Below are 19,789 nucleotides of genomic sequence, written 5' to 3'. Positions count from 1 at the left end.
ATTACTTATTTAACATGCACCTTGACATGAAATGAATGTATAAATTAGATAGGCGATCATTGTATGTACTAAGAAATGTCCCACGACCTAAAAGATACAACGCCGACAGCTGACATGTTTTTGTTCACTCTTTATTGTATTGTCGTGAAAGAGAAATCTCTTCTTAATTCAGGTATGCAGTTTACAGCATTATATTCATATTAAAAAAACATCAATTTTTGAACTATTTCCACATGATACAAAACTAAACCCCAGATATGAATATAAACAATAACATAACTACACGTAGAAAGAGGCCTTCTAATCGACTACACCCCCACCCGCACTAATATCACCAGCCATGCTTCCTATTGGCTTATTCACAAACACCCGGTCATCAGGACAATCTCCCGTTGGTTGAAATCTCAGAGGGAGTAGAAGTGATGATAGCGTTGCATTTGGCACTTAATTTGGCATCTTCCTCTCCCAAAAACTAGACTCATTAGGTCATGTCCCGAAGTATCCACCCTTGCATACTACTTAGTATGAAGCAATTCAGCCCGTGCATACTAGATAGTATCCTAGTGTGGTTATTGGGGACGGAGAACAAGAGGAAGGACAGATGGTTTCCTACAGTACACTGGGGATTTACTGCCTCTTAAGATGCCCTCAGTACAGAGAGTAGGAGATATTTTACACTATTCAATAGGGTGTCCTCTGTCTAGATCTAGTATGCGTCCAAATGTCACCCTATTCCCTATATTAGTGCACTACTTTTGATCAGAACCCTATAGGGCCCAGGTTAAAAATAGTGCACTACAAAGGAAATAGGGTGCCATTTGGGACACATCCCCGAGCCTGCTAAATAAACAGAACCTTTGGGTGACTGACTGGCAGATAATTCCAATTAAACACAGTCTATCCTGACATTTTATCAGTGTGTGTGTGTGTGTGTGTGTGTGATAATATGTGTGTGTGGTCGAGGAGGCCTCTCAGTGTAGTCTCATTAACAACAGCTTTATCACTAAGAATCACCACAATAAAACAACTGATCACAGCCAAACAAGAGTAGCCTGGTTACCAGTCTGTTCGTGCCATCCTTCCACTCTTTGTCATGCCAAACAATGCCCCGGACTACAAGGGGTGAAATGTTAACACAGAACAGCATCTGGTTTCCAGTCAACGACAACAACAACAAAAGTCTTCATGATAAGAGACAAACGGATTCTCGTACCCTTTTTAAAAAGTTTTCAACATAACAATCTACGGATGGCGACAAAGTTGCTACATTGTTCTCGACCGTTAAAACTCTCCCCTCTGATTTATTCCAGTTCAGTTTCTCAAAATAAAAGACAAAGAAAGGAACCCCAAAACACAACAGTGGTGTTTGATTCTAGACCCTTATGTGATTTGACAGCCAACAGCATCGCTGTGAGAGGAAGGGAGAGAGAGAGAGAGGGGTAAGTTTGACAGGGAGAGGTTGGGGACGTAGGGGTCTCTGTTCTACTGCGATTCTAGAATATGGAACAGTTATGACACTACGGATTCTAGAATTCAAAATAATGTATTATTTTTTTTGACATGAAAGTTCTAGATAAGAATGCCTGGTGTGGACCAGAAATGGTCCAATGGGCGAGGAGGTGTGGTGTGTTTAGAGATCAGAGGTTTCTGAATGAGGGATGATGGAGTAGTAGAGTAGTGGATTTGGGGATGTATTTCACCTCTGACCTTCCAGACTTGCCTGACAACTCAAAGGACTGTACATTTTCCCCCTGCTCTATGTTGGCTACATACTTCAGTCAGACTGCCATCGTTGAAGGCGTTTGTGGCGACGACATAATGAGGGGTGTTGTAAAAAAACAAAGTCATCAGCGATTGGATCATCTCTAACCAATCAGAGTATCAAAGCCAATGACGAATTTTCAAAACGCCGCCTTTCTGACTCTGGCCCAACCCATCGGTTTGTGGGACCAATCAGAATGGTTAGAATGCGTTTGCGTTCTAGAAATCGTTCTCAGATCCAGTCTCATTGCGGAGAAGAAACTAACGTTCATGGGCGTGGCCTAGCGGTTCACTAGAGCAAGGAGTTTGGGGGGGGGGGGGGGGGGGTTGAAGGACTACGTTCCTCCCTGTTAGCCTGCTGTCCTGGGCCCTGTCCCAAATTACAACCTATTATTCCCTCTATTGTGCACTACTTACGACCAAAGCTCTGGTCAAAAGTATTGCACCATTTAGGTAATAGGATGCCATTCGGGATGCCTGCCTGTCCTGTCCTGTCCTGTCCTGTCCTGTGTGTGAGCGGTGGTGCTGGTGGTGAAAGGCATTGAGCAGTGCAGGGCCCCTGTGACATTCAGTACATCATAGAAATACAATCTTTAGAACAAACATCAACATTCCATTCAATTGTTGTTTAAAGCCGAGAGTTCCATCTCGGGCCAAGAGGAAAAAGGGTTTATTTTGCTTGACTTGTTGTCCAGGCCTAATAAGATGGAGATTGGTGTTGAGAGTATATATAGTGTTTCTGTGTATTCTGTGTAGTCTGATATGGTACAGTAGGGCGGTGGTTTTTAAACCTCTCCTCCGGGACCCAGGTCCACAGCTAGCTCTCCTGATTCAAGGGCGGCAGGGTAGCCTAGTGGTTAGAGCGTTGGACTAGTAACCAAAAGGTTGCAAGTTCGAATCCCCGAGCTGACAAATCTGTCTTTCTGCCCCTGAACAGGCAGTTAACCCACTGTTCCTAGGCCGTCATTGAAAATAAGAATTTGTTCTTAACTTGCCTAGTAAACTAAAGGTAAAAAAAAAAAAAAACTTGTCAACTAATCATCAAGCCCTCGACCAGGTGAAACGTCTGAGGAGAGGTTTGATAACCCTGGGGGTCGGGGACGATACGGTACAGATTGGACCAGCGAGGTACAGACATTATGTGAGGTATAGGGAGGTAGCCACAAGTTATACGCATCAGCTGACTAAAGAGGTTTTGCTCGAGATAATGTCAACTTGCTTTGTTTTGGTTTGAATAGTTCTAATTTCAGTTACTTTGGTAATGGTTGTGTCTCAAATGACCCCCCTAGTCCCTATATAGTGCACTACTTTAGGCACAGAGCCCTGTTCCCTATATAGTGCACTACTCTAGACCAGAGCCCTGTTCCATATATAGTGCACTACTTTAGACCAGAGCCCTGTTCCATATATAGTGCACTACTTTAGACCAGAGCCCTGTTCCATATATAGTGCACTACTTTTGGCTAGAGCCCTGTTCCCTATATAGTGCCCTACTTTAGACCAGAGCCCTATTCCCTATATAGTGCACTACTTTTGGCTAGAGCCCTATTCCCCATATAGTGCACTACTTTTGGCTAGAGCCCTATTCCATATATAGTGCACTACTTTTGGCTAGAGCCTATGGGCTGTAGTCAAATAGTGCACTATAAAGGGAATAAGGTGCTATTTGAGACTCACCAATGTATTTTCAGCAATCAAGTGTCGTCAATTTTCTTAAACTCACATTTCTATGAAACACTTTTCCAGAGAAAACTACATGTGAATATATAATATTGTGATTGGGTATAACTGTTACATTTTTCATTCCTAACTGTTTGGAGAACTCTGATCTGATCAGGATGTAGTATAGGCCAGTTCTTCTGAAGGAGACTGGTTCGTTCTGTCGGTGACAGGAGATGAACACAGGAGAGACCAGAGAGAGGAGAGAGAGGGAGGGACAGGAGAGACCAGAGAGAGGAGAGACCAGAGAGAGGAGAGACCAGAGAGAGGAGAGACCAGAGAGGAGAGAGAGGGAGGGACAGGAGAGACCAGAGAGAGGAGACCAGAGAGAGGAGAGACCAGAGAGAGGAGAGACCAGAGAGAGGAGAGACCAGAGAGAGGAGAGAGAGGGAGGGGCAGGAGAGACCAGAGTGAGGAGAGACCAGAGAGAGGGACAGGAGAGACCAGAGAGAGGAGAGACCAGAGAGAGACAGGAGAGACCAGAGAGAGGAGAGACCAGAGAGAGAAGAGAGACAGGAGATGAACACAGGAGAGACCAGAGAGAGGAGAGACCAGAGAGAGTAGAGAGAGGGAGGGACAGGAGAGACCAGAGAGAGGAGAGACAGGAGATGAACACAGGAGAGACCAGAGAGAGGAGAGACCAGAGAGAGTAGAGAGAGGGAGGGACAGGAGAGACCAGAGAGAGGAGAGACAGGAGATGAACACAGGAGAGGAGAGAGAGGGAGGGACAGGAGAGACCAGAGAGAGGAGAGAGAGGGAGGGACAAGAGACCAGAGAGAGGAGAGAGAGGGAGGGACAAGAGACCAGAGAGAGGAGAGAGACAGGAGATGAACACAGGAGAGGAGAGAGAGGGAGGGACAGGAGAGACCAGAGAGAGGAGAGAGAGGGAGGGACAGGAGAGACCAGAGAGAGGAGAGAGACAGGAGCGGGTTTGATGTGTGTGTCTGAGTTCCTGTGTTGATGTGTGTGTGAGACACACGTAAAACGTGTGAGTTTGTAGAACACTGACTGTGTGTGTAAATGTAACAAAACTGGACTTCCACATCATTTGTGTGCGTGAGGACGTGGAAGTCGTATGAGAGAGTGAGAGCAGGAATATTAAGGTGCAGTAGCGCACGGCGGCCAGCGGGTGGTGATAGTGCCGTCTACAGGGCAGTGAGACGGCCGGTGAGTGCTGCCTGCAGCTCCGAGGGCAGAAACACCCCCAGCTCTGTGATGATGCCCCCTGTTATCAGCTGGTGGGGGGTCACGTCAAACGCCGGGTTCCACACATCAATACCTGGAGAGGGAGAGAGGAGGGCAGACAGAGAGAGAGACGGGTGAAGGGACAGAGAGCAAGATAAATTAGGGGGTGGGGGGTTAGAGTGAGACGGTAGAGAGCGACAGAGGAAGAGAGGGGAGAAGGAAGGGAGGTAGATAATGGTAGAGTGAGGGTGTAAAGGGAGGGAAGAGAAGGAGAGAGAGAGCAGGATAAATTAGGGGGTGGGGTTTAGGGTGAGACGGTAGAGAGCGACAGAGGAAGAGAAGGGAGAAGGGAGGTAGATAATGGTAGAGTGAGGGTGTAAAGGGAGGGAAGAGAAGGAGAGAGAGAGCAGGAACACCCCGGGGAACAGCGTCTCCATTAAAGGAGAGGATAATATAATTACTGTGATGTCACAGAGCTCCTCCAGAGTTCTTTAATTAGAGACACGTGTCACAAGTCAATCAGCTCCGGTACATTCTCCAGAGAATACACCGTTCCCTCTGTCTGTCTACTGTTATATCTCTACCACGACACTGTCCCCCGTCTGTCTGTCTACACTGTTATATCTCTACCACGACACTGTCCCCCCTGTCTGTCTGTCTGTCTGTCTGTCTGTCTGTCTGTCTGTCTGTCTGTCTGTCTGTCTACCAGGGACTACACTGTTATATCTCTACCACTACACTGTCCCCCCTGTCTGTCTGTCTACCAGGGACTACACTGTTATATCTCTACCACTACTACACTGTTATATCTCTACCACTACACTGTTATATCTCTACCAGGGACTACACTGTTATATCTCTACCAGGGACTACACTGTTATATCTCCACCAGGGACTACACTGTTATATCTCTACCAGCGACTACACTGTTATATCTCTACCAGCGACTACACTGTTATATCTCTACCAGGGACTACACTGTTATATCTCTACCACTACACTGTTATCTCTCTACCAGGGACTACACTGTTATATCTCTACCAGGGACTACACTGTTATATCTCTACCACTACACCTTTATATCTCTCTACCAGGGACTACACTGTTATCTCTCTCCCACTACACTGTTATCTCTCTCCCACTACACTGTTATCTCTCTCCCACTACACTGTTATCTCTCTCCCACTACACTGTTATCTCTCTCTCCCCAGCTCTATCACTATGTTTCTATCAATCTGTCTGTTTCTCCCTCTGCCATTGTCTCCCGCTGTCTGTCCATCACCATCTAGCTTCTCCACACCTCATTAACGCACGGTCTGTCTTCTGTCATCGCACACCCACCCACCTCCACACACAAACACAAACACACACCCACTTCCACCCCTACACACACCTGGGGCAGCGATGGGTACTCCGTTGATGCTGGTGAGTTCCTCGGCGGGGCGCTCCTCGATGACAATGTGCCGGCCGCTCTCCAGACTCAGGTCACATGACGTGCTGGGCGCCGCCACGTAGAACGGGATCCCATGGTGCTTTGCGGCGATGGCCAGTTGGTACGTGCCGATTTTGTTGGCCGTATCACCGTTAGCAACCACCCTGTCCGCCCCTACGACAACAGCTGAGACGGGGAGAGGAAGAGAGAGGGGATAGACAGAGGAAGAGAGAGGGGATAGACAGAGAGAGGGGATAGACAGAGAGAGGGGATAGACAGAGAGAGGGGATAGACAGAGAGAGGGGATAGACAGAGAGAGGGGATAGACAGAGCGAGGGGATAGACAGAGAGAGAGGATAGACAGAGAGAGAGGATAGACAGAGAGAGGGGATAGACAGAGAGAGAGGGGATAGAGGGAAGGGATAGACAGAGAAAGAGAGAAGAAATAACAGTATAGTGATAAGAGATGGATAGAACATCAAACCAGAGCAGTTATTGGAGAAGGAGAAGAAGAGAGAGTAAAGTCAGACAGGCATTCAGTCAGGCAGTCAGTCAGACAGGCAGTCAGACAGGCAGGCAGTCAGACAGGCAGTCAGACAGGCAGTCAGTCAGGTAGGCAGGCAGTCAGACAGGCAGTCAGACAGGCAGGCAGTCAGTCAGGCAGGCAGGCAGGCAGGCAGGCAGTCAGACTGTGTATACCTGTGATGCTCTTCTCTCTCATGGTGAGTGCAGCCATGCTGTCTGTGATGAGAGTAGCAGGGAAACCTTCAGCCACGGCCTCATAGGCTGTCAGTCTGGCCCCTTGGTTATAGGGTCTGGTCTCTGTACAATACATCCGCTTCAGTCTGCCGAGAGCATGGAGGGAACGCACCACACCTGGAGACACACACACTGGTTATAGTCTGGTACTAGAGCATGGAGGGAACGCACCACACCTGGAGACACACACACTGGTTATAGTCTGGTACTAGAGCATGGAGGGAACGCACCACACCTGGAGACACACACACTGGTTATAGTCTGGTACTAGAGCATGGAGGGAACGCACCACACCTGGAGACACACACACTGGTTATAGTCTGGTACTAGAGCATGGAGGGAACGCACCACACCTGGAGACACACACACTGGTTATAGTCTGGTACTAGAGCATGGAGGGAACGCACCACACCTGGAGACACACACACTGGTTATAGTCTGGTACTAGAGCATGGAGGGAACGCACCACACCTGGAGACACACACACTGGTTATAGTCTGGTACTAGAGCATGGAGGGAACGCACCACACCTGGAGACACACACACTGGTTATAGTCTGGTACTAGAGCACAGAGACACACTGGTTATAGTCTGGTACTAGAGCACAGAGACACACACACTGGTTATAGTCTGGTACTAGAGCATGGAGGGAACGCACCACACCTGGAGACACACACACTGGTTATAGTCTGGTACTAGAGCATGGAGGGAACGCACCACACCTGGAGACACACACACTGGTTATAGTCTGGTACTAGAGCATGGAGGGAACGCACCACACCTGGAGACACACACACTGGTTATAGTCTGGTACTAGAGCATGGAGGGAACGCACCACACCTGGAGACACACACACTGGTTATAGTCTGGTACTAGAGCATGGAGGGAACGCACCACACCTGGAGACACACACACTGGTTATAGTCTGGTACTAGAGCATGGAGGGAACGCACCACACCTGGAGACACACACACTGGTTATAGTCTGGTACTAGAGCATGGAGGGAACGCACCACACCTGGAGACACACACACTGGTTATAGTCTGGTACTAGAGCACAGAGACACACACACTGGTTATAGTCTGGTACTAGAGCACAGAGACACTGGTTATAGTCTAGTACTAGAGCACAGAGACACTGGTTAGAGTCTGGTACTAGAGCACAGAGACACACTGGTTATAGTCTGGTACTAGAGCACAGAGACACACTGGTTATAGTCTGGTACTAGAGCACAGAGACACACTGGTTATAGTCTGGTACTAGAGCACAGAGACACACTGGTTATAGTCTGGTACTAGAGCACAGAGACACACTGGTTATAGTCTGGTACTAGAGCACAGAGACACTGGTTATAGTCTAGTACTAGAGCACAGAGACACACTGGTTATAGTCTGGTACTAGAGCACAGAGACACACTGGTTATAGTCTGGTACTAGAGCACAGAGACACACTGGTTATAGTCTAGTACTAGAGCACAGAGACACACTGGTTATAGTCTAGTACTAGAGCACAGAGACACACTGGTTATAGTCTAGTACTAGAGCAGAGACACTGGTCAGAGTCTGGTACTAGAGCACAGAGACACTGGTCATAGTCTGGTACTAGAGCACAGAGACACTGGTTATAGTCTGGTACTAGAGCACAGAGACACTGGTTATAGTCTAGTACTAGAGCACAGAGACACACTGGTTAGAGTCTGGTACTAGAGCACAGAGACACACACACTGGTTATAGTCTGGTACTAGAGCACAGAGACACTGGTTATAGTCTAGTACTAGAGCACAGAGACACACTGGTTAGAGTCTGGTACTAGAGCACAGAGACACTGGTTAGAGTCTGGTACTAGAGCACAGAGACACTGGTTAGAGTCTGGTACTAGAGCACAGAGACACTGGTTAGAGTCTGGTACTAGAGCACAGAGACACTGGTTAGAGTCTGGTACTAGAGCACAGAGACACTGGTTAGAGTCTGGTACTAGAGCACAGAGACACTGGTTAGAGTCTGGTACTAGAGCACAGAGACTCTGGTTAGAGTCTGGTACTAGAGCACAGAGACACTGGTTAGAGTCTGGTACTAGAGCACAGAGACACTGGTTAGAGTCTGGTACTAGAGCACAGAGACTCTCTGGTTATAGTCTAGTACTAGAGCACAGAGACACTGGTTAGAGTCTGGTACTAGAGCACAGAGACTCTGGTTAGAGTCTGGTACTAGAGCACAGAGACTCTCTGGTTATAGTCTAGTCCTAGAGCACAGAGACACTGGTTAGAGTCTGGTACTAGAGCACAGAGACACACTGGTTATAGTCTAGTACTAGAGCACAGAGACACTGGTTAGAGTCTGGTACTAGAGCACAGAGACACTGGTTAGAGTCTGGTACTAGAGCACAGAGACTGGTTAGAGTCTGGTACTAGAGCACAGAGACTGGTTAGAGTCTGGTACTAGAGCACAGAGACTCTCTGTCTTACCCAGTGCGGTGCCGTATCCTGCCGTGGCCAGTGACCCGGTGTTGCAGTGAGTTAAGATCGTGACTGAGTCTCGGGGAACACCAGACAGGATGTGTTGAGCTCCGTAGTTACCGATCTTCTTGTTGTCATTGACATCCCGCTCCAGCATCTCCTCGATCCAGCCAATCACACTGCAGAATGGGCGGGGTTAGAGGAGAGGGAGTGTGTCTGTCATAAAGCAGTCTTCCCTTTTCACCTTCTGATCTACTCTTTAGTTTAGTCCACTTTCATGTTCTCTCACTGTCTGGTCTCCCCCTCTCCCTCTCTCTCTGGGTCTCCCCCTCTCGCTCTCTCTCTGGGTCTCCCCCTCTCGCTCTCTCTCTGGGTCTCCCCCTCTCGCTCTCTCTCTGGGTCTCCCCCTCTCGCTCTCTCTCTGGGTCTCCCCCTCTCTCTGGGCCTCCCCCCCTCTCGCTCTCTCTCTGGGTCTCCCCCTCTCTCTGGGTCTCCCCCTCTCTCTCTCTCTCTCTCTCTCTCTGGGTCTCCCCCTCTCTCTCTCTGGGTCTCCCCCCTCTCTCTCTCTCTCTGGGTCTCCCCCTCTCTCTCTCTCTCTGGGTCTCTCCCTCTCTCTCTCTCTCTCTCTCTGGGTCTCCCCCTCTCTCTCTCTCTCTCTCTCTGGGTCTCCCCCTCTCTCTCTCTCTCTCTCTCTGGGTCTCCCCCTCTCTCTCTCTCTCTCTCTCTCTCTCTGGGTCTCCCCCCTCTCTCTCTCTCTCTCTCTGGGTCTCCCCCTCTCTCTCTCTCTCTCTCTCTCTGGGTCTCCCCCTCTCTCTCTCTGGGTCTCCCCCTCTCTCTCTCTGGGTCTCCCCCCTCTCTCTCTCTCTCTCTGGGTCTCCCCCCTCTCTCTCTCTCTCTCTCTCTGGGTCTACCTCTCTCTCTAGCTCTCTCTCTGTGTCTACCTCTCTCTAGCTCTCTCTCTGGGTCTCCCTCTCTCTGGGTCTCCCTCTCTCTGGGTCCCCCCCCTCTCTCTGCCCCCCCTCTCTCCATACATCCTTCCATCCCTCTCTCCCTATATCCATCAATCTTTCTCCATACATCCCTCTCTCTCCCTACATCCATCCCTCTCTCTACATTCATCCCACCCTCTCTCTCTCTCCCTATATCCATCCCTCTCTCTACATTCATCCCACCCTCTCTCTCTCCCTACATCCACCCCCTCTACATCCATCCCTCCCCCTACATCCATCCTTCCCTCTCTCTCCACCCATCCCTCTCTCCATCTCCCTCTCTCCACCCATCCCTCTCTCCATCTCTCCACCCATCCCTCTCTCCATCTCTCCACCCATCCCTCTCTCCATCTCTCCACCCATCCCTCTCTCCATCTCTCCACCCATCCCTCTCTCCATCTCTCCACCCATCCCTCTCTCCATCTCTCCACCCATCCCTCTCTCCATCTCCCTCTCTCCACCCATCCCTCTCTCCATCTCTCCACCCATCCCTCTCTCCATCTCTCCACCCATCCCTCTCTCCATCTCTCCACCCATCCCTCTCTCCATCTCTCCATCCATCCCTCTCTTTCATCTCTCCACCCATCCCTCTCTCCATCTCTCCACCCATCCCTCTCTCCATCTCTCCACACCTCTCTGTGAGTTGTTCTGTGTTTTTCTCCATGCTCTCGTTCTCGGCAAACTCCATCAGTTCTCGGGCGGCCCGGCCCATATTGACGGCCGTGGGTCTTGCAGAAGTCAGGTGACACAGAGACTCCCGGATGAAGGTCACGGGGTCGTTGCCCCCGGCACCTGCGCGCAGCTCCACTGCCAGGCTCAGACAGCCTACGATGGCGATGGCAGGAGCCCCCCGTACCTGGGGGGAGAAGGAATGGAGGGGAGAAGGAATGGAATTGAGCCTTTGAACATTTCTTGTAATCCTCCAGGTAAACCAGAGAGGGAGGACATGTGTGTCTATCGAACTCTCTCATTGGTCTTTATCATACACCTGTCTCCTCCCATCTCTCCTCGCCTGCTGGAACCCCCACACTCCTCTAGAACTCTCCTGTCCAGAAGACTGACTATGCAGTACGAGGCAACACCAGACAGGACCGTACGCAGACAACACCAGACAGGACCGTACGCAGACAACACCAGACAGGACCGTATGCAGACAACACCAGACAGGACCGTACGCAGACAACACCAGACAGGACCGTACGCAGACAACACCAGACAGGACCGTATGCAGACAACACCGTATGCAGGCAACACCAGACAGGACCGTACACAGGCAACACCAGACAGGACCGTACGCAGACAACACCAGACAGGACCGTACGCAGACAACACCAGACAGGACCGTACGCAGACAACACCAGACAGGACCGTACGCAGACAACACCAGACAGGACCGTACGCAGACAACACCAGACAGGACCGTACGCAGGCAACACCAGACAGGACCGTACGCAGACAACACCAGACAGGACCGTACGCAGACAACACCAGACAGGACCGTACGCAGGCAACACCAGACAGGACCGTACACAGGCAACACCAGACAGGACCGTACGCAGGCAACACCAGACAGGACCGTACGCAGGCAACACCAGACAGGACCGTACGCAGGCAACACCAGACAGGACCGTACGCAGACAACACCAGACAGGACCGTACGCAGACAACACCAGACAGGACCGTATGCAGGCAACACCAGACAGGCCCGTGTGCAGACAACACCAGACAGGACCGTACGCAGACAACACCAGACAGGACCGTACGCAGGCAACACCAGACAGGACCGTACGCAGACAACACCAGACAGGACCGTACGCAGACAACACCAGACAGGACCGCACGCAGACAACACCAGACAGGACCGTACGCAGACAACACCAGACAGGACCGTACGCAGACAACACCAGACAGGACCGTACGCAGACAACACCAGACAGGACCGTATGCAGACAACACCAGACAGGACCGTATGCAGACAACACCAGACAGGACCGTACGCAGACAACACCAGACAGGACCGTACGCAGACAACACCAGACAGGACCGTACGCAGACAACACCAGACAGGACTGTACACACACGCCCAACCCTCTAACCACTGGGCTACCTGCCGACACAAAGCAGGGCGATAGTCAGGACACACAGACAGCAGGACAGTGAGTCGTGGTGTGTGACGTCACCAGTGTGTGAGATCAGCGGCAGCTTGGTATCATCCATCCCCAGAGACACTACCATTACTATCACCATGACGACATCATACTGTTTAATAGGCATTCCATCACAGGTCTGAAGTTGGACTGATGCTCAGATGGAGAGTATCTCAGTGTGTGTGTGTGTGTGTGTGTGTGAGAGAGAGACAAAGAGGGAGATGAAGAGAGGGTGTCTGTATCAAATGGAAGGAGGTTTATTATGTAGAATAACAAGAAAAGAGAACTAGTCTATTTGACGATCAACAAAACACCTCTCCTTATCAGAACCGCTCTGATAACAGCCGTCGCCAAACACTAATAAAAGGAGTCAACAAGCGGCAGAGCACCGACTGCAGGAGCGAACAAAACCCCGGGAATCGGTCATTAATAATGCATAGACAATCTTTACAGTGAGAGCAAGATAAAGGGAGCGAAGGGGGTGGGCGTTTTCATGGGGTGTGCGGATACCTGGCACGGTGGTTTTTGTCGGTGGCACGGGTTAACGTTAAACGGTAAATAAATAATTGGATCCATTGTCGCTTAGGATCACGTTAAATTGAGAAACCGAGCCGGTAAAAACGAACGAGTGACACACTGTGTGTGTGATCCAACCCCGAGCGTCCACACCGGGGCCGCTATTCCATGCAATACGGCGCTGCGGACGGTAGTAATCGGTGGAAATAACAGGGACGGTCAAAACACACAGGCCCTGGACTTCAACAAAGAGCCTGTCACAGGCCACAAGCCCTTCGCACAACACCGCCCTGATATGCTCTGTGACAGAACCGAGGGCAGGGTGCACAGCTCACACTAAATATCCACCCTGTCTGACACAAAGACACCCGTAGTCAGCATAGCTACACACACTGTGGTGGAAACACTGCTAACTAGAAACACACACACCGGGAGGTGACACGTAGTGAGCGTGGAATCGGACAGGAAACGAACGAGGGAGAAGACAGAGAGTGATATTTCTTACCTTCATGGACTTGATCGCTTCATAGCCGTCCTGCACTGTGCGGACCTCATCGTACACAGTCTCCTGCGGTAGGAGCAGCTGGTTAAGAATCTGCAGAGACCCGGCCCGGTAACGGATCGCCTCGAGCGTCATGACCCGCGAACGAGATGGATCGGATGGCACAACACACACACACACTCCTCCCGGTTGTCGTTTCGAATCGTCGTGGGTTGGTAGAGGATAAAAGTGCTGGAAAATGAATATTAACTGTCTGGGGGGGAAAAAAGAGAGGGGGAGCTCAGAAAACCTCTGTCTGACACACATACGGAACCACGTGCTTACCCCGGCAGGAAACCGACCCTGCCTTTCCGAACTTTGTCCACGCCCACCTCTCGCGCGCTCTTTTTTGGCGGTGACAGACCTTCTCCTTCTCTCCTCTTCTCTCTGCCCTCTGTTTTGTTTGTAGACACGTCGCGTTCAGATCAGATGTATTAGCGTAACTGGAGGAGTTGAGTCGGTGCTCTTTCTTACCCTTCAACAACGGAGCAGGCTGCAGCTCCTCTCATCTCGGGGTTTAGGGAGAACGAAGGAACACGTACTGAAGCCATTGTCTCGTCCTCTCTGCAGCTATAGAGCGAGACAGATTATACTGTACAGACTTGATTGTACTATAGTCATCTCTGCAGCTATGGACTGTACTATAGTCCTCTGTATAGACTGTACTATAGTCCTCTCTGTATAGACTGTACTATAGTCCTCTCTGTATAGACTGTACTATAGTCCTCTCTGTATAGACTGTACTATAGTCCTCTCTGTATAGACTGTACTATAGTCCTCTCTGTATAGACTACTATAGTCCTCTGTATAGACTGTACTATAGTCCTCTCTGTATAGACTGTACTATAGTCCTCTCTGTATAGACTGTACTATAGTCCTCTCTGTATAGACTGTACTATAGCCCTCTCTGTATAGACTGTACTATAGTCCTCTCTGTATAGACTACTATAGCCCTCTCTGTATAGACTACTATAGTCCTCTCTATATAGACTGTACTATAGCCCTCTCTGTATAGACTACTATAGTCCTCTCTATATAGATTGTACTATAGCCCTCTCTATATAGACTGTACTATAGTCCTCTCTGTATAGATGGTACTATAGTCCTCTCTGTATAGACTGTCCTATAGTCCTCTATATATAGACTGTACTATAGCCCTCTCTGTATAGACTGTACTATAGCCCTCTCTGTATAGACTACTATAGTCCTCTCTATATAGACTGTACTATAGTCCTCTCTATATAGACTGTACTATAGTCCTCTATATATAGACTGTACTATAGCCCTCTGCAGACTACCCTAGTCCTCTCTGCAGACTACCCTAGTCCTCTCTGGAGCGGTATACTGATTTATAGTCTATAGAGACTTGACGAGCTGTATACTGAGCTATATACTATAGTCAGTCTAGAGAGATGATGTAGGCAATACTGGTGTCTGGAAACACCACCGGTATTTCATCAATTACTCACTCACACACACTCACACTCGCTCACTCACACTCACACTCTCTCACTCACACACACACTCTCTCTCACACACACACACTCTCTCACTCACACACACACACACACACACTCTCACACACACACACACACTCTCACACGCACTCTCACAAGCACTCACACTCACACTCTCACGCACACAGTCTCTCACTCACACACACACACACACTCTCTCACTCACACACACTCTCACTCACACACACACTCACTCTCACACACTCTCTCACTCACACACAAATAAATTAAACACAATATACAGGCTTAATTCATTCTGGTATTTAATCCAACCATGATTCCCAAGACATTTGACCACATCATTATAATGCCAGTTAATAGTTCATTCTCCATCACCTTTGGACACACACACGTTCTTCATTTAAAAATAGAGCCATAGTCAATGCTGTATATATAACATATTAAACAGGTCTTTTCTGACTGATTGCCAACAATGGATACATGTTTTCAACATAAAAAAAACAAACTAAACAAAAAACGGTGCTGATCTGGGATCAGTTTAGCCACCAGGACTGGGGGACTGGGCCTGTTTCCACAAAGCTTCTCAGAGCAGCAGTGCTGATCTGGGATCAGTTTAGCCACCAGGACTGGGCCTGTATCCACAAAGCTTCTCAGAGCGGCAGTGCTGATCTAGGATCAGTTTAGCCACCAGGACTGGGCCTGTATCCACAAAGCTTCTCAGAGCAGCAGTGCTGATCTAGGATCAGTTTAGCCACCAGGACTGGGGGACTGGGCCTGTTTCCACAAAGCTTCTCAGAGCAGCAGTGCTGATCTAGGATCAGTTTAGCCACCAGGACTGGGCCTGTATCCACAAAGCTTCTCAGAGCGGCAGTGCTGATCTAGGATCAGTTTAGCCACCAGGACTGGGGGACTGGGCCTGTTTCCACAAAGCTTCTCAGAGCAGCAGTGCTGATCTAGGATCAGTTTAGCCACCAGGACTGGGGGACTCAGCCTCTATCCTCAAAGCTTCTCAGAGTAGATCTAGTATGGAGTGATTCATAATGTAGGATCAGTTTTGCCTTTTAGCTCATAATGAATCAGATTATATGGACAGGTTGGAACCCAACTCAGATGCTGTGGATACAGAGACAGATCCCACTACAGTAGGCTACTAAATTACTGTTGTAGTGTAGAGAGAGAGAGAGAGAGAGGAGAGAGACCGATAGGGGGTACAGGAGGAGACCTCAGGGTGTCTGGGTATATAGAGGGGTACAGGAGGAGACCTCAGGGTGTCTGGGTATATAGAGGGGTAGAGGAGGAGACCTCAGGGTGTCTGGGTATATAGAGGGGTACAGGAGGAGACCTCAGGGTGTCTGGGTCTGTAGAGGAGGAGACCTCAGGGTGTCTGGGTCTATAGAGGGGTAGAGGAGGAGACCTCAGGGTGTCTGGGTCTATAGAGGGGTAGAGGAGGAGACCTCAGGGTGTCTGGGTATATAGAGGGGTACAGGAGGAGACCTCAGGGTGTCTGGGTATATAGAGGGGTACAGGAGGAGACCTCAGGGTGTCTGGGTATATAGAGGGGTAGAGGAGGAGACCTCAGGGTGTCTGGGTCTATAGAGGGGTAGAGGAGGAGACCTCAGGGTGTCTGGGTCTATAGAGGGGTACAGGAGGAGACCTCAGGGTGTCTGGGTATATAGAGGGGTACAGGAGGAGACCTCAGGGTGTCTGGGTATATAGAGGGGTACAGGATGAGACCTCAGGGTGTCTGGGTATATAGAGGGGTAGAGGAGGAGACCTCAGGGTGTCTGGGTCTATAGAGGGGTACAGGAGGAGACCTCAGGGTGTCTGGGTCTATAGAGGGGTAGACCTCAGGGTGTCTGGGTATATAGAGGGGTAGAGGAGGAGACCTCAGGGTGTCTGGGTCTATAGAGGGGTACAGGAGGAGACCTCAGGGTGTCTGGGTCTATAGAGGGGTAGAGGAGGAGACCTCAGGGTGTCTGGGTTTATAGAGGGGTAGAGGAGGAGACCTCAGGGTGTCTGGGTATATAGAGGGGTACAGGAGGAGACCTCAGGGTGTCTGGGTATATAGAGGGGTACAGGAGGAGACCTCAGGGTGTCTGGGTCTATAGAGGGGTAGAGGATGAGACCTCAGGGTGTCTGGGTCTATAGAGGGGTACAGGAGGAGACCTCAGGGTGTCTGGGTATATAGAGGGGTACAGGAGGAGACCTCAGGGTGTCTGGGTATATAGAGGGGTAGAGGATGAGACCTCAGGGTGTCTGGGTATATAGAGGGGTACAGGAGGAGACCTCAGGGTGTCTGGGTATATAGAGGGGTACAGGAGGAGACCTCAGGGTGTCTGGGTCTATAGAGGGGTAGAGGAGGAGACCTCAGGGTGTCTGGGTCTATAGAGGGGTACAGGAGGAGACCTCAGGGTGTCTGGGTATATAGAGGGGTATAGGAGGAGACCTCAGGGTGTCTGGGTCTATAGAGGGGTACAGGAGGAGACCTCAGGGTGTCTGGGTATATAGAGGGGTAGAGGATGAGACCTCCTTTCCCTACCCAAAATCTGAATAAAGGGTCTGACCTCAACACTATAGGCAGCTGTGGTCCCCGGCCCACCACGGCCAAACCACACTGACTAAACAGTGTCCCCTCTGACAAGCTCTGCCTGTGTCTCCCGTCTGCCTGTCCCTCTCTCTGCCCGTCTGCCCGTCTGTCCCTCTCTCTGCCCGTCTGTCCCTCTCTCTGCCCGTCTGTCCCTCTCTCTGCCCGTCTGCCCGTCTGTCCCTCTCTCTGCCTGTCTGCCCGTCTGTCCCTCTCTCTGCCTGTCTGCCCGTCTGTCCCTCTCTCTGCCCGTCTGCCTGTCCCTCTCTCTGCCCGTCTGCCTGTCCCTCTCTCTGCCCGTCTGCCTGTCCCTCTCTCTGCCCGTCTGCCTGTCCCTCTCTCTGCCCGTCTGCCTGTCCCTCTCTCTGCCCGTCTGCCTGTCCCTCTCTCTGCCCGTCTGCCTGTCCCTCTCTCTGCCCGTCTGCCTGTCCCTCTCTCTGCCTGTCTGGAAGTCAGTAAGTAAAGCGCGCATTTCCTGCCCATGACATTCGGAACGAGGAACAGGAAGTGCACTGAAGCCTCTTCTTCTCATTCTTAGAGGATCCCTGTAGGATTTGGGGCCGACATCAGGCCAGCTTGGACACGGATGAAGTCACATACTGTATGTGCTTCAGGTTCTGACTCAGGTCATAGTGACAGTTTACTCATCATGCTTTAATCTGGGATTCTGACATCATAATTGGATGTAGCCCTTTGCAGAACATTCCAACTGATGACATCACAACCAGATGAAGCGATCCTTTGTTAAACATTCTGGTTGCGTCTCTCTGCTCAGATGTCACATGCATCAACCACTGGTTGCACGCCACGTCATCAACGGTGCACCAGATTGCTTTAACATGTGATGTGTTTAGCTGATATGTAAAACACCTATCCAGGCGATGTAAGATCTGGCGTCAGCAACGTCTGAACAGAGGAACACACCTTCTAACTGATGACATCACAATGCGGTCATGACGCAGTCCTTTGAACATTCTAACAGATGACGTCATAGTGACATGACGCAAGCCTAATTGATGACATCACAATAGGCTAAATATGGTCCTATAAGAGGGGTCCTTTTAAACGGCTCCCAGACTCCGTACCATAGCATTACAATGAATAGAGAACCTCTATCCCAATTCAAAGATAATCCAGTGGGTTTTACAGCTACTGGTCTGTTCTACACCAATTCTCATCCTGTCCTCTTCAATTTAACCCCTGGGGTACCTCCTCTCCTCACTTCCCTGAATGAGACGTCTCCACGGCGACACCAGTGTTAGCTAATCCCTCATTATGGGATATAGTTCCCGTTTCCGTGTCGTTCCCATATCACACGGCACCAAACGGGTCATATTACAGTAATCTGGGAATAGTGGAGCAGACAGATTACATTAAGCTCATTAACATCGCACCCACGCACACAATGCGGAGACCAGGAGTTACACACACCACTCTGAACAGAGAGAAAGAGAGAGAGCCATTGAAGGACTTGAAAGACTATAGTGAAGGCGGCAGGGTTTTGGTAATAATCGGTAGTGTTTTTGTTTTCAAGTGCAAATAAGACATTCTCTGTCCTGCCCTGCATTCTGTCTTCATGTCACTATCAATCTCACAGGATCCCATTCTGCCGTGTATCTCGATGGTGCCCTATTCCCTATATCAGTCCCTATGGGCCCTGGTCTAAAGTAGTGCACTATATAGGGAATAGGGTGCCATTTGGGAGGCAGGCCTGTTTTAGTCAAACGGGTTCTTCTTCCTAACTGATTGAATGAATGACAATACAAAAGTAAAGAACAGAGTAAAAGGAAGAGCATTAGTGGAGGAGGCAGAGAGGAGCAGAGGAGTGGCAGGAAGATGTCGAAGGTGATTGGCTGTGTGTGTGTGAGTAACATAACAGTACTCCAGCCAACTCTCCAGTCCCTCTGTCCTCCTCTTCTTAGACCAGGCGTTTCCTCTTCAGAGATTCCAACTGACGAATGGAGAGAGAGAGGGAGGGAGAGAGAGGAGAGGGATAGAGAGGGAGGGAGAGAGAGAGAGAGAGAGAGGGAGAGAGAGAGAGAGAGAGAGAGAGAGAGAGAGAGGGAGAGGGAGAGGGAGAGGGGGGAGAGGGAGAGGGAGAGGGAGGGAGAGGGAGGGAGGGAGGGAGAGAGAGAGAGAGGAGAGGGAGGGAGGGAGAGAGAGGGAGAGAGAGAGGGAGGGGAGAGAGAGAGAGAGAGAGAGAGAGAGAGAGAGAGAGAGAG

The 19,789-nt window shown here is 50.1% G+C and overlaps 2 protein-coding genes across 2 annotated transcripts in view; both read right to left on the bottom strand.

Moving 5' to 3' along the window:
• Positions 1-115: 115 nt before the first annotated feature.
• On the bottom strand, positions 116-13,798 carry LOC135531685 (methylthioribose-1-phosphate isomerase-like). The gene is made up of 6 exons (XM_064959579.1): positions 13,470-13,798; positions 10,934-11,157; positions 9,322-9,491; positions 6,797-6,973; positions 6,059-6,283; positions 116-4,759 (listed from the first exon to the last, which is right to left on the bottom strand). The coding sequence occupies exons 1-6, from the start codon at positions 13,770-13,772 to the stop codon at positions 4,626-4,628; spliced, it is 1,233 nt and encodes a 410-aa protein (XP_064815651.1). The 5' UTR covers positions 13,773-13,798; the 3' UTR covers positions 116-4,625.
• Positions 13,799-15,268: 1,470 nt separating this feature from the next.
• The window catches only part of LOC135531669 (coiled-coil and C2 domain-containing protein 1A-like), a 301,157-nt gene continuing 296,636 nt past the window's right edge, over positions 15,269-19,789 (bottom strand). The window contains 1 exon segment of the mRNA XM_064959578.1: positions 15,269-19,518. Within this exon segment, the coding sequence (XP_064815650.1) occupies positions 19,486-19,518 (33 nt within the window). The 3' untranslated portion in view covers positions 15,269-19,485.

Source organism: Oncorhynchus masou, chromosome 5, assembly GCF_036934945.1.
Source record: "Oncorhynchus masou masou isolate Uvic2021 chromosome 5, UVic_Omas_1.1, whole genome shotgun sequence".
In the NCBI taxonomy this organism is placed as follows: domain Eukaryota; kingdom Metazoa; phylum Chordata; class Actinopteri; order Salmoniformes; family Salmonidae; genus Oncorhynchus; species Oncorhynchus masou.
The sequence above is the reverse complement of the archived record's forward strand: the minus strand, read 5'-3'. Positions and strand labels throughout refer to the sequence as shown.

What these genes read in the sequence shown, in the direction of transcription:
- LOC135531685 (XM_064959579.1), bottom strand. Translation starts at nt 13,772, where the DNA reads ATGTGTGTCAGACAGAGGTTTTCTGAGCTCCCCCTCTCTTTTTTCCCC. An exon ending in AGGATACGGCACCGCACTGG is followed by an intron (nt 6,974 to 9,321) that starts GTAAGACAGAGA and finishes GTGTGTCTCCAG; the next exon opens with GTGTGGTGCGTTCCCTCCAT. An exon ending in GAGAGAGAAGAGCATCACAG is followed by an intron (nt 6,284 to 6,796) that starts GTATACACAGTC and finishes TCCCCGTCTCAG; the next exon opens with CTGTTGTCGTAGGGGCGGAC.